General features: G+C 54.2%; 1 protein-coding gene across 1 annotated transcript; it reads left to right on the top strand.

Annotated features, from left to right (window-relative positions):
* Positions 1-59: 59 nt before the first annotated feature.
* On the top strand, positions 60-4,992 carry MRPL28 (mitochondrial ribosomal protein L28). Its single transcript, XM_065850745.2, has 5 exons — positions 60-403; positions 2,062-2,214; positions 2,766-2,900; positions 3,561-3,647; positions 4,580-4,992. Exons 1-5 carry the CDS (start codon positions 116-118, stop codon positions 4,661-4,663), a joined length of 747 nt encoding a protein of 248 aa, XP_065706817.2. The 5' UTR covers positions 60-115; the 3' UTR covers positions 4,664-4,992.
* The last annotated feature ends 7,390 nt before the right edge of the window (positions 4,993-12,382 follow it).

Below are 12,382 nucleotides of genomic sequence, written 5' to 3'. Positions count from 1 at the left end.
CCCTGCCGGCCGCCGTCGTCGTGTACCCCGCGGCCCGTCCGCGCCAGCCAATGAGAGGCGGCTGCGGCCCCGGTTCCGGCGGCCGGGAGCGGAAGTGGCGGTGTCGGCGGTGGCGATGCCGCTGCACCGGTTCCCGCCGCGGCTCTGGGCCGCCATGCGCCTGCGGGAGGGCATCTGTGCGCGGCTGCCGCAGCACTACCTGGACGCGCTGCAGGACGACACGCCGCCCACCCCCGTGCACTGGCGGCCGCTGGGGGTGCGCTACCGGCGGAACCCGCGCACCGGCGAGCGGGAGCGGGTGCAGGACGTGCCGGTGCCGGTGTACCTGCCGCCCGCCGCACACGAGGGGCTGTGGGGCGGAGAGGGCTGGATCCGCGGCTTCCGATACGCACGCAACGACAAGGTGAGCGCTGCGGGCCTTCCGCACCCCCCCGGTGACCGGGAACTGCCGGCCCCGTGCCGTTAGTCTTAGTGGGTTTTGAAAGAAAATTTAGATATTGTGAACTGACAGTCACGCGAAACAGAATTAGCAGCATCTTCTTTCATATGTGTCCTGTTAGGTGAGAACAACCAGCGATAGGACAAGGGGCAGTGGGTACACACTGGAACACAGGAGGTTCCACTTAAATGTGAGCAGAAACTTGTTCCTGGTGAGGGTGGCAGAGCCTGGCCCAGGCTGCCCAGGGAGGTTGTGGAGTCTCCTTCTGTGCAGACATTCAAACCCGCCTGGACACCTTCCTGTGGAACCTCAGCTGGGTGTTCCTGCTCCATGGGGGATTGCACTGGATGAGCTTTCCAGGTCCCTTCAACTGCTGACATCCTGGGATTCTGTGAATAGTGAAGAAGGCATGTAGGAAACAATTATTCTGCAAACACAATAGGCTCAGACAGGCTGTCTCAGCAGAGCAATTTTTTAAATAACGATATTGCAAGACCAGGTGTTCTGCTTAAAGGTAGGCGCACATAATAGGGCAAAAAGCCCCTGCTTATCTCCCCATAAAATCCTGGCTGCAATTTCCCTCCCCTGTTCCCTGTTGGTTGGGTACTGCAGGGTTTACAGATGCATACAATACCCTTCCCCTTATCAATCTATTTAAGATATGGATTTCTGGTACTTTGGCTGCACTTCCCCCTAAATTAACTTGTAAATACAGGTATCAGTATGAATACAGGTGTCGGTATATATTCAGGGAAGAGACTGTGTTTTACATTAAGGATTCATAGTCCGATGCCTCTTGGTTCTTCCCCCTGCTGGGGTCAGGTGCCAGGTCCTCAGTTAGGTAAAAACAACAGTTCTTCGTTAAACATTGCTTACAGGAACATATTTTTCAGTCTGCTTAGGAGACTTTTAGCCATTAGTCCATGCAAAATTTCACTACAGACAGTAGCTACATGAATTACTTGATATATTTCATTTTAGCTTAAATATCTATTCACTATTAAGACACAGGGTGTTTCAAAAAGATGAACCCAATTTGAAATGACGACTGTTTTGAAATTGGGTCCATCTTTTTTAAACACCCTGTATATCTTCAGTAAGAGACTTCTCAGTCAGAATTCGTATTTTTTTCCCGATACAGTGGCTATAAATCCAGTGGGAATCTGTGTCAGACCATATTTTTCCCTCTTGAGTAGGCCATGTGTGATGTGTAAGCTAGTCAGTGACTCAGTTTGATATAGCAGTATAACATACATGTACACTCAATTAGTATGCCATATATCACAGCCTGGTATATTTATCATTCACAAAAATGACCGAGATGCACACCCCTAAAAATGCATGATTCAGTGCTCTTATTTAGGAAGTGGCATTAAGTCAGTCATCAAGCTCTATGTGCTTCTGTCTCACTAAATACAAACCTTGCTTTAAAAAAGGATGCGTGTCTCCCAAAGACAGAGCTAAAAACAGTTGAAATTTTGAACTTAACCCTGTCCTGGATTTGGATAGCTGGCGATTTGTAAGACTCAGGTTTGGTTATTAGAAGATAAATTCATAGGGCTCCTCCATGTCCCGGGCCCCCCAGCCCCTGGGGCGGGCGCTCAGGGCCGCTCTCTGCCCAGCTCTCCACCCGGCTGCCCAAGACGTGGAAGCCGCAGCTGTTCGAGCGACAGTTCTACAGTGAGATCCTGGACGCCACGCTCACCATCACCGTCACCATGCGCACCCTGGACCTCATCGACCAGGCCTACGGCTTTGACTTCTACATCCTCAAGGTCAGGCTCCATGCTTGTCTGCTGCGGTTCGTGTGTCAGTGCAGGGCTAAAGCTTTGAGCCGTAGCATGGAAAGTGTTGGTCTCTTCTCCCAAGTAACAAGTGATAGAATGAGAGGGAATGGCCTCAAGTTTTGCCAGGGGAGGTTTAGATTGGATATTAGGAAGTTTTTCTTCACAGAAAGGGTAGTGAAGCACTGGAACAGGCTGCCCAGGTGGAGTCACCATCCCTGGGGGTGTTTAAAAAATGTTTAGATGAGGTTTTTAGGGACGTGGTTTAGTGCCCAAGTTAGAGTATGGTTGGACTCAATGATCTTAAGGGTCTCCTCCATCCAAAATAATTCTATGACTGAAGCCCTGAGAGTTAAAGATCAAAAGTGTGATCAAATTAGCTTCAGAACAAATCCAAAGGGTCTTTTGCTTTTTATGATATGAACCCTGAGAGGCTGTATAGTGTGTGGATAAACCACCAGTGTTGTCTATATGGTAGTAAACTCACACGTTCTCCAGCAGCTGGTCTCTTGGTGCATTTTAACATCAGACTCTTTCTCCAGACTCCAAAAGCCGACATGTGCTCGAAGCTTGGGATGGATTTGAAGCGAACGATGCTGCTGCGACTTGCACGGCGGGATCCTAAACTGCATCCCGATGACCCAGCCAGAAGAGAGGCGATCTATAACAAGTACCAGGTGAGTGCCTGCCCTGCAGTCCCTGCCCTGCTGTCTGCAGTGATGTTTGCTGGCTGTCCAGGCTGGTAAGGCCCTAATCACCCCATCACAGCACAAACCAGTGTTAATGCTCCTGTGTTTAGGGTTAAGGGTATGGGCAAAGAAGATCTAAACATCGTTTGTCAAGTTTTTCATGTCACTCTGTGGGCCGCTAATTTCTGTAGTGATCACTTAGGGTGGCAAAATCCTGTATTTTTGCTGTGAGCACAGCCATCGAGGGTCTGCAATAAGCTCTGGTAGGAGTTGGCACTGCCAAGAGCAGCGAGAATTTGTGCTGACGCCGCAGCGAGGCGCCCAGGCTGCCTGTGTGCAGGGTGGTTTTATGTGGCTGGTGATGGTTTTCAGCACAGAAACACCAGCAGCATCCATGGCCCGTGGATTTGTGCTGAGAAACAGCCCCAGAACTACACGAAGGAGAGACAGGACTGATCAGAGGAAGTAGGACCCTCGCACGGGGAAAGGAGAGAGGATTTGGTTGCCAGAAATGAGGGAACAGTGTTTTAAGATTTGTCCGTAATAACATACTTGGTGGATTGCACGTTTGTGTGAGTTGGGCATAGAGAGGATTTGTGTCTTAGTCACCTGGAAGGACTGTACCACCTGCCCCTTCTTCTATCACAGGAGTTCGCGATCCCAGAAGAGGAAGCTGAATGGGTTGGCTTGAGTTTAGAAGAAGCAATAGAAAAACAGAGACTACTAGAAAAAAAGGTGAGTTCCTGAGGCTGTGCTTAGCACCGAGGTGCCTTAGCTGTGTTGGGCTGCAGGTCCAGCTCATCTTCTGAGCAGCCTGAGCTCTCCTGAGCAATGGAAATTGTGCTCCGAAACTCCTGAGCAGCTACATGAGCCCAGTTAAACTTGGGTACCCAAAACAAGGGGCTGAATTTAAGCACATTGTAAAACCAGATCCCCCCAGTCCAGGGAGAGATATATAGGGTGATGGCTCATAACTCCTGCCCTGTTGCATGAGCATCTTTGGTTTGTTCTGCTGTACTTCTTGTGCTTTGAGACACACAGACACAAGCCCAGGGCTCACTGGGTTTTGTGACCCTCGGTCACTGCAACTCGCATTTTAGAAGCAATCTGCAGAGGAAGGTGCGCCAGAGAGCTGCTGGTGGGGGTAAAGGGCTTCCTGGGGTGGGGTCTCTTGGTGACATTTTCCCCAGATTTGTTGGCTCCTGTTGTGGCTGCAGCAGAAGCAGAGGTTGGGGGCACTGAGTGCAGTAGGTGGTGCTGCGCCCCAAGCCCTGTGGGCCCCAGCTTCTGCAAGGGGCAAGTTCTCCCAATGTGCTTCAGTACAGCTCTGATTGAGGGCAATGTGAGGAGGGAAGCAAGTTTTTCAGAGGAAAATGGATCCCTGGGAGCTGCTGATGATTCTCATCTGCGGGCAGGACTGGGAGAGCTGCTGAATGTCTCCCACAGGTGCCTGTCATCTTTAGGGCAAGGTCCCAGAGCTGAGCAGCAGCTGTTTCTGGAGGAGCAGCACAGCAGGTTGTCTTGTTCTGCCACTGAAAAAAACCCTGGCCCATCGTCCTCCAGTTTTAGTTGTTACTGGCTCCCTGGGCTCACCGTGACATTTCACCACTTGCTGCTGCTGCTCAGGTTCACTCATTTTAAGTGGTTTATCCTCTGCTTTGTTTCAGGACCCTGTCCCACTCTTTAAAGTGTATGCTGAAGAGCTCGTCAACCAACTGAAAGAACAGGCACTGCAGAAGCAGCAGAAGTAGAAACCTTTGGAGTAAAACCCCTGCTGCAGATCAAGCTGTAGGGTTCAGCAAGTTCTGCCTGAACCATGCTGTGTGGAAGGGGCCACATGAAGAGCATTCCCAGGAGCATGTTGCAGTTACTGAGATCTAATGACAGTCTAAGTTCAGTGAGCAACCGTTCCCGTGGGCCAAGGAAAGAATTTCTGTCCTGTGGCCTCTGGAAGCATTCTTGTAAGACTGACTTCATGTGGTTCTTCTGCCTGTGCAAGGAGTTGGCTGCTGTTGAGGGCTTGATCATGAAACAAAATGAAATATGCGTTTTGGAAATATTAGTAAACTTTTCTCTGATATTCATTGCTCATTAGTGTTTTATAAGAGGAGCTGTGAAACGTGGTGGTGTAACTTCAATCGGTGCCCAGCCCCCTTCTGCAGCAGAGACAGTTGTGCCCCAAAAGCATGACCCCAAACCCTGGCCTCTAGCAGGGCTGCCAGCAGGTGGGGCTGAGCTCCCCACCCAGCAGTTCGCTCTAAACCCTTGGCTTTCAGTGCTGTTTCTGTTGGAAGCTGGTGATTTTTAAATCTCTCCTTTTGTAAAACTGTAGTTGCAGTGGGTGTTCAAGCCTTTGTCCCTGTCTGGCAAGAAAGGACTGAAAAGCACTTGCCAGGATTCCACACCAGTGCGCAGTGCTGTGTGCCGCTGATGGTATCTGTGAGCTTTGTGGTCCTGCAGAGGGTTTCTGGCTGGACAAAAAGCAACTTCTCCCTTTCCCCTCAGCTCTGAGGTGAGGGATGAGCGCAGAGCTTGCAGGGTGGACCTCATGTGAGCTGTATTGTCACCCCAGGAAGAAACTTTGCCTTCACCTTACCTTGGGATGAGACACGTTCCCCCTCTCTAGCAGGTGTACGGTCTCAGTTTCTGAGCCACAGGACCCATGATGAGAGAGAAACTGGGCTTGTAGAGCAGTGTGTGGCTGGTCCCCTCTGCAATGGAATGGAGTAGGACCACAGGGAGCAGAAATTTCAAGTGCCGTAATGTCTGCCTTGAAGCTTTGGAGGAGAAGCACTGCAGAGGCGGCTGCTGGGTGGGCACGGGGCCTCAGCAGGGCGGTGTGAGGTGGCTGGGGACGAGGGAAGGGCTTGAGGTGAATGTGACCTAAATGGTGGCATTTCATGAAGACCAGATTTCACTGCTGCTTTTTGTGCCAGGGAATGTGTTGAAGCCCTCACAAGGGGTGTTAGAGCCCCTGGGCGAGCGTGACATGGCTGTGCAGCCCCATGCTGGCTGTTGGGGGCTGCAGGACTGGGGCTGTGCTGTCTGCGTGGGGGCAGGAGGCTCGGCACTGCAGGGGACACGTTGGGTGGCAAAAGCTGGCGTGTTCCCAGCCTGCCTGCGTGTCTCAGCTCCGGCAAGTCCAGGTTCTCAAGAGCAAACTGGCACAGAAGGTTGCATTTGCCTAATTAATGATTTTGTAGCTAGGCCAGCACAATGACATTTGCTTATCTTCTCTCTCTTCTGCAACTGAGCTGAGTGAGAAGCTGCTGCCCAGCTCCTCGGGGACCCTGACACTCTGCCCTCGTTAGAGATAATTAGCTGGGACAAGCTCCTTGTTTGACAGCTCCGCTCATCATTAGGGCTAGCGCAGCTCATGCATTTTAATGCAGGTCTGAGCAAAGCTCCAGACTGTGGCTCCGTCCAGGCCCCCTCTGTAGCTTTACTGGAACATGCTGGTGCAGGACTGGCCCCTGGGGCCCAGTGTGGCTGCAGCAGAGCGTGGCTGGCGCCTGCCTGGATCCTGCCCAGCCCTGCGGTGGTCCCTGTGTGCCTCACAGCTCCTCGGGGCTGAGGGCAGTTCGGGATGGCTGAGGGGGCAGTTGTCAGCTTCTGCTCCGTACTTAGGGCAAGTAGGTTTTAGTTACGAAAAATTATCTGCCAGTCGTGTGGTGCTGGTGCTCTCAGGGAGAGCTTGGGCTGTGCGTCCTCCCAGCTGCGCTGCTGCTGTTGTCTGTCCTTGAAGTTGTCTCTGTTCCTCAGCGCTGCTCATTGTGTGTGCCCGTTCTGCAGGACCTGACACCCTCGGAAGGTTTGGTGGGTGCTGAGGGGCAGTGGGAGCTTTTGGCCACACCTGGGGGAGAGCTCTGGTTCCGCTGGGGTTTGGGGTACTGTGTGCAATAGCAACTGCGGGAGCTTCCCCATCAGGAAGCTTCCTGGGGTGTGGTTGATCCTGATTCTGGAGTAGGAATGCTCTAATCCCTCATCTGCCTTCGCTCTGAAATGCTCCCCTTGCTCCTGTTCCTACAGCCATGCTGGATGTGACTGGGAGCCCCGGCTCATGGACACACACCCCTGGAGATACTCTCCTGACCTGAGGAGAGCTGGAAACTGCTTGTGGACCAGGGATGCTGCTGCTTCAGGGAAAACAAAGTCCGTGGTTGCACAGCTGCAGCCATGCAGGGCTGGCTTCTCCTCCTGCTCAGCAGTGTAGCAAATGTCTCAAGGTGGAGAGGGAGCCCCTGGGCAGCATTTGGGACAGTTTGGGCAACGATGTCCCCAGCCAGGTTGCCTTGAGGAGGTGGAGGAATAGCTCAGGGGCTGGTGTCAGACCTGGCCTGGGTTTATGCCTGGTTTTGTGCAGCTCTGACCACAGATGGAGAGTTTGATTCCACGTGAGTGGTGGCGATGGTGGTTTTCATATGTCGAGGTGGGCTCAGTCTGGCAGGTATCAGGTTCCTTCACTGCTGGAACACGGGGAACTGGAGGAGCTGGTTGTCTGCCACAGCAGCATGTTCCCAGGAAACCACAGATGCCACAAACCCATGGGTGCAAATAGGGTGCTGTCAGCTCAAGGCTGCCAGTCTGCCCTGGACAGGGACAGGGCCTGGCCGCTGAGCACAGCTTGGACCTGAGCACCCCCTTGGGCTCCAGCAAAGGTCACCAGGCTCTGTCCGTGTTCAACAGCAGCCACCATGAGGATCCCGAGCACCATTGCAGCTTGTGAGGACGTGACAGCCACCCACAAGCTGCCAGGGAGCTCTCCCCAGGGTCACCTTGAGTTTGGCAGCGTAAGATAAGGCTGGAGTAGCAGCAGAGAGTGCTGAGAAGGGGAAATGATGAAAAATGATCTCAGCAAGACAGCAACGAAAGGAAAAATCCTGAGGAGAACTGGCAGGGCAAGGTTTGTGCCGATCTGTCAATACAAGACGGCTGCTCGCTGGCATCCTGAGCACAGAATCACCCATTTGTTTTATTCTCCTGCACAGGGACTGCAGCCAGCGCTGGGAGGAGTTCTGATGGGGCAGAAGAATGGGGCTGGTCACCTAAACCCCACTGCAGCGCTCTGTCTGAGACTCCCCTGCTCAGCATCGCAGACGAGCACAGCTCTGCAGCACGTCTGCGAGCACCAACGGGGAACGGTGGGAGCGTTGTGCCAGGGCTCCCCACGGCCTGCGACGCCGTGAGCTCCTGGGAGCCGCCCTGCACAGTTACAGCCAGGGAGGCCACCTCGAAGGCCATCTGCCACAAACATGTCTGGTGGTGACAGCCCTCCCCAGTGTCCCCATGGCCAGGCGGTCCAAGGTGAGGTGGGAAGTGGTCTGTCACCCACCTGGAGCAGTGCAGCTTGGTGAGGGGTGAGCCTGTGTCTGTCCATGACTCAAAGCGAGGAGGGGGCAATGGCTGCGGCAGACGAAGCGAGGAGCAGACGTGGTGACAAACTGGCAGGTTCAGGTTGGAATTGAGAAAAACAAAAAACCTCCTTCCAGAGGCTGCTGCAGCTGGAACTGGTCAGCGGAGAGGGGGAATCTCCAGCCTTGGCAGTTTTCCAGGTATTGATGGACAAAGCCATGGAATGTGAGCACAGAGATGACTTTTAGGAGAACTGTGGATAATCAAGAACCTGGTGGCAGCACAGGTCAAAACTTGGCCTGAAGGTTATCCCCTTCCTATGGTATTTATCAAGAAGAGGTGACATTTAGAAACTCACTCGGGCAGTTCCAGCAAATGCCTTTCAAATCTCGCTGTTCTGTTTGCTCCGAACTCAGCAGGGCTCAGTTTCTCCCAAGAAGCTGGACTGGGATACTGAGGGCTCCATGGTGGCTGGGGGGTATGCACTGTGCTCACCCCCACAGCTTTGCTCTCTGCTCGAGATTTGCTCGATCCTCAGCACAGGGGCTCTGCTGCGGGTGGGTGAGAGCAGCCCAGGGCCAGGCACAGGCTCCTGGCTGGAGAGGGATGTGGGCAGGTCTGTGGGGGAGCTTAGCTCTTACAGTAAGGAATCATAAGAAAACAAGCCTTATTAAATACTTATGCAAATGCATAAATTGTCCAAAGCATCAACTCCTGAGATGTTCCTGCCTCAGTCTCTCCTACAGCCATGGGGTGAGCTGGACCAAGGGTGCTGGACCAGGGCACATAGGGCATGGGGTGGGTGTGTGGAGTTACCTCCGTTCACAGCTCCTGCACGTCATGGGCTCAGATTGGGGTCCTTGGCCATGGGAGGAAGGGCTGGGGGTGCGAGGGGCAGCAGTGCCAGTGGTCGACTGGCCACAGACACCTCTGCCTGGCTGGACTCTGCTGTCCGTGCACATCTCCATCACATGCATTTACCAGGCAGCCATCACCATGGAAACGCTGAAAATGGTGCTGTTTCAGGCCAGTTAGAGCACTCTGGCAAACGCAGAAAACAGCATTTCTGAAATGGGAGCAGGGCTTCGCTTGCAGGGCCTCCAGGTACCTTGGGATGTGGCCGCTCTGAGAAGGTCCTTGCAGGACCTGCTGTCCCCAGGGATGCACGTCCCAAGCTGGGGTGAAGGTGGTGGAGGGAGTATGTGAACGTGTCTTGAGACCCAGGTGGACCTTCCCAGCGGGGTCTCACCTGCCCAGCAGGGACATGGGGTGAGTTGAGGTACCTGTCCTTGCTTTACAGAAGACATCCAACTACCCTTGTGTCTGTGTGTCCACTCTTTTTATTCCTTAGGATGTTGTCCATCAACTTCTGATGCTGACTGAGGACCTGAGCTGAGCTAAATGCATGGATTTAGGTTTCAAGTGGTGGAAAGTCTTTATACCTGATGTCAAGCCTTGCTTTCAGCTCTGGGAATCGAGCCTTGTCATGCTCTGGCTCTCACAGCAAGGCTTTGCTGTTCCTGGTATTTCCTCCTTTTTCTCACATTGTAACCTCTCAGTCTGTTTGACATTGAGCTTCAAGCCTTACCTGTGGCCTTTTCTTTTTGCAACAGTTCTCCACCACTGTTGTTGAAGCGGGGGACTGGAGCTGGGCACCAGGACCAAAAATCAGGGAAAATCTCCTTGAATGCTGGTGCTGAGCTAGCAGGGTCCTGCCCAGCCCGGCAGTGCCGGGATGTGCAGAGCTGGGACCTACCAAAATGCAGAGGTGGGAAATCACCCGTGTGCAGCCCTGCTTATCCTGCTCAAGTCCCCCTCTCCTCCCTGAATGCTGTGCTCCTCTTGCCTGCTATCTGTCTTCCCTTGTTTTTTGCATGATCCACTGCAGAAAAAAGAGAATTAGGGCTTTTGCAGAGTTCTGAGGAAGATACTCATGTTGGGGAGCTGGTGCAGCTGCTCTCTGCAGGGAGGCATGAGATGGTGGGTCCCTTGCGAATGGGCCAGGAGGTCCCGGGTGGCAGGAAGGGACAGCAGCACTGGGGGGACAGGGCAAGAGGGTGGTGGGCACAGGCCGGTGGGTGTGTGTGGCTAAAGCCGTGATGGTGCATGGCTAAAGCTGTGCTGGCTCAGGAGCCAGAGATCCGGGGAGTTACCATGGGAACCGCCAGAGGATGCTCGGGAGGGCAGCGCAGCTCTGCCAGCACCGGCACAGCCACGTGGCCGCGGTGCCTGTGCCCAAGTCCCAGCTGCAAGCACAGGCAGAAGGTCTCGGTGCTGTGAGTGGAGCCATGTGGAACCCCAGCCAACAGGTACCCAGAGAGGCACCAGCTTGTTGTCAGCAGAAAGGCAGCAATCCCCTCTCAGCCAAGCCCCAAAGCACTTCATGGAGAAGCTGCCTTTAAAATAAGGAAAGTGCAAGTGTGAGAGCAGCCACAGGCATGATGGGAGCGTGGTGGGACCTGCAGGCAGACAGCAGTGCTGGGCTGTGATGGGGCTTCCGGCTCTGCTCCTGAGCCACCCTGTGCCGGACACCGACTCCTGGACCAAAGGCTCTAATGCCGGAGCTGTAATGCCATCCCTGGGCACCAGCCAGCCCCTTTCCCCATCAGCCCACAGGTTGCTGCCGGCACTTTCCAAGTTGGCTGTGCTTAGAGGACAGGTCATCCCTGTACAAGTCATCTCAGTTTCCCAGAGAGGGTTTATTTAGCCAGGTGCCTACAAATGGTGCTTTCAGGAGCATCTCCGCTGATGTTCTGGTACAGCCATCAGATTAGCGGCCCGCCCTTTCCTGCCTCTCCCTGTCATATGTGAAAGGAAAATTGTTAATGCATTCGCCAGGCTCCAAATTGCCCTTTCTGGGAGGTAGGGCTGTTTGAGGGTCAACAGGTTCGTCTCCCAGTTCCTTCAGAAGCTCTGGAGATGCCTCCTGGCCGCACGGCTCTTTGCTGTTCCATCCTCGGCTGTTTCCATCTTATTGTCCATGGCCACCCCTGTCCTCCACGCTCCCCAGTATGCAGGGTGGGCATCCCCCAGTCCTCCCACTGAAGCAAGGAGCTTGCTCAGCGTCTCCCAGTGCTTCTCCTGCAGCTGCCCTGATGGACTGGTCCCTTGGGCTGGCTGTGAGGAAGGGATGGGAACATAAGCTTGGCTTCCCCTCAAGCCCAACCCGCTCCTCTCTCACCCTGCTGCCCATAAGCTCTCTGTTTTCCCAGGATGTCTCCAGCCCTTAGATTCTCCCTAAGACCTTTTTTTTCCCCCCATTTTCCTGGAATTTCTGTTTGGTGCCAGCTGTGGCCGGTGAGGACAGAAGTGCTGTGTGTGTGTCCCGGTGGCAAGCCTGTGCTGGGCGCCCCTGCGCTGTTCTCTGGCTGCAGCATCCGTCCCAGGACCATGAGGATGGAGCTGGAGCCACACTCCTGCCTGTGGGACCCACCTGCCCACGAGCACAAATTGTGATCCACGCTTACAGGTCTGGCGACAAGACCTGCGCATATTGCTCTGCCTGTCATCATTAAACACCCTCCAGGAGTGACAAGAAGCTCTGTGCCTCGCAGACCCAGCACGAAGTGGCTCAGCATGAAGGCAGCGGGACAAAGTGGGTGCCCCAGCATCCCGGCCTCGAGGGATGAGCATGGCTGGGGCCAGAGGTACGAGCTGCCCCGTCCCAGCCAGCACTGCCGCCGGATCCCACTGAGCTGCGGAAAGGGCCAGCAGAGCCGGGCAGCGCTGGTGCTTGAACAGGAATCCCACACGCTTTGGCCATGAATCACCAGTGGAAGTGGTGGGGAAGGAGGACTGGGGCAATGAAGGACCATTTGAGCCCATCCTCGCTCTCCTTATGAACCGATGTGAAATCCCTGTGAAAGGCAGAAGTAGCGGTTGGTGGCAAGAGCCCACTGCGGTCAGACCTGTGCATTCGTGGGGCATCGTGCGTCCCCACCCAGCGCTGCTCCTTGGAGGAGGATGACGGTGAGGGCTGCGTGATGATGCAGCAAAGCCCTGGCATCGAGGCATTGTGCAGTGGCCATGATGGGAAAAGGCTGGCCAGGAGGGGGGCACTGCTTTCTGCAACAACCTTCAAAGAGTTTTCCTTAAGTGTTGCTGCTCTTCAGGGCTTC

This window comes from Patagioenas fasciata, chromosome 15 (assembly GCF_037038585.1).
Source record: "Patagioenas fasciata isolate bPatFas1 chromosome 15, bPatFas1.hap1, whole genome shotgun sequence".
In the NCBI taxonomy this organism is placed as follows: domain Eukaryota; kingdom Metazoa; phylum Chordata; class Aves; order Columbiformes; family Columbidae; genus Patagioenas; species Patagioenas fasciata.
Note: the sequence above shows the minus strand (reverse complement) of the source record. Positions and strands in the feature narration are given on the sequence as shown.

Excerpts from the sequence above, each read along its gene's own strand:
- MRPL28 (XM_065850745.2), top strand. The coding sequence starts at position 116 with ATGCCGCTGCACCGGTTCCCGCCGCGGCTCTGGGCCGCCATGCGCCTG. Across the intron at positions 404-2,061 it reads GATACGCACGCAACGACAAG|CTCTCCACCCGGCTGCCCAA; the intron begins GTGAGCGCTGCG and ends CTCTCTGCCCAG. Across the intron at positions 2,901-3,560 it reads CGATCTATAACAAGTACCAG|GAGTTCGCGATCCCAGAAGA; the intron begins GTGAGTGCCTGC and ends CTTCTATCACAG.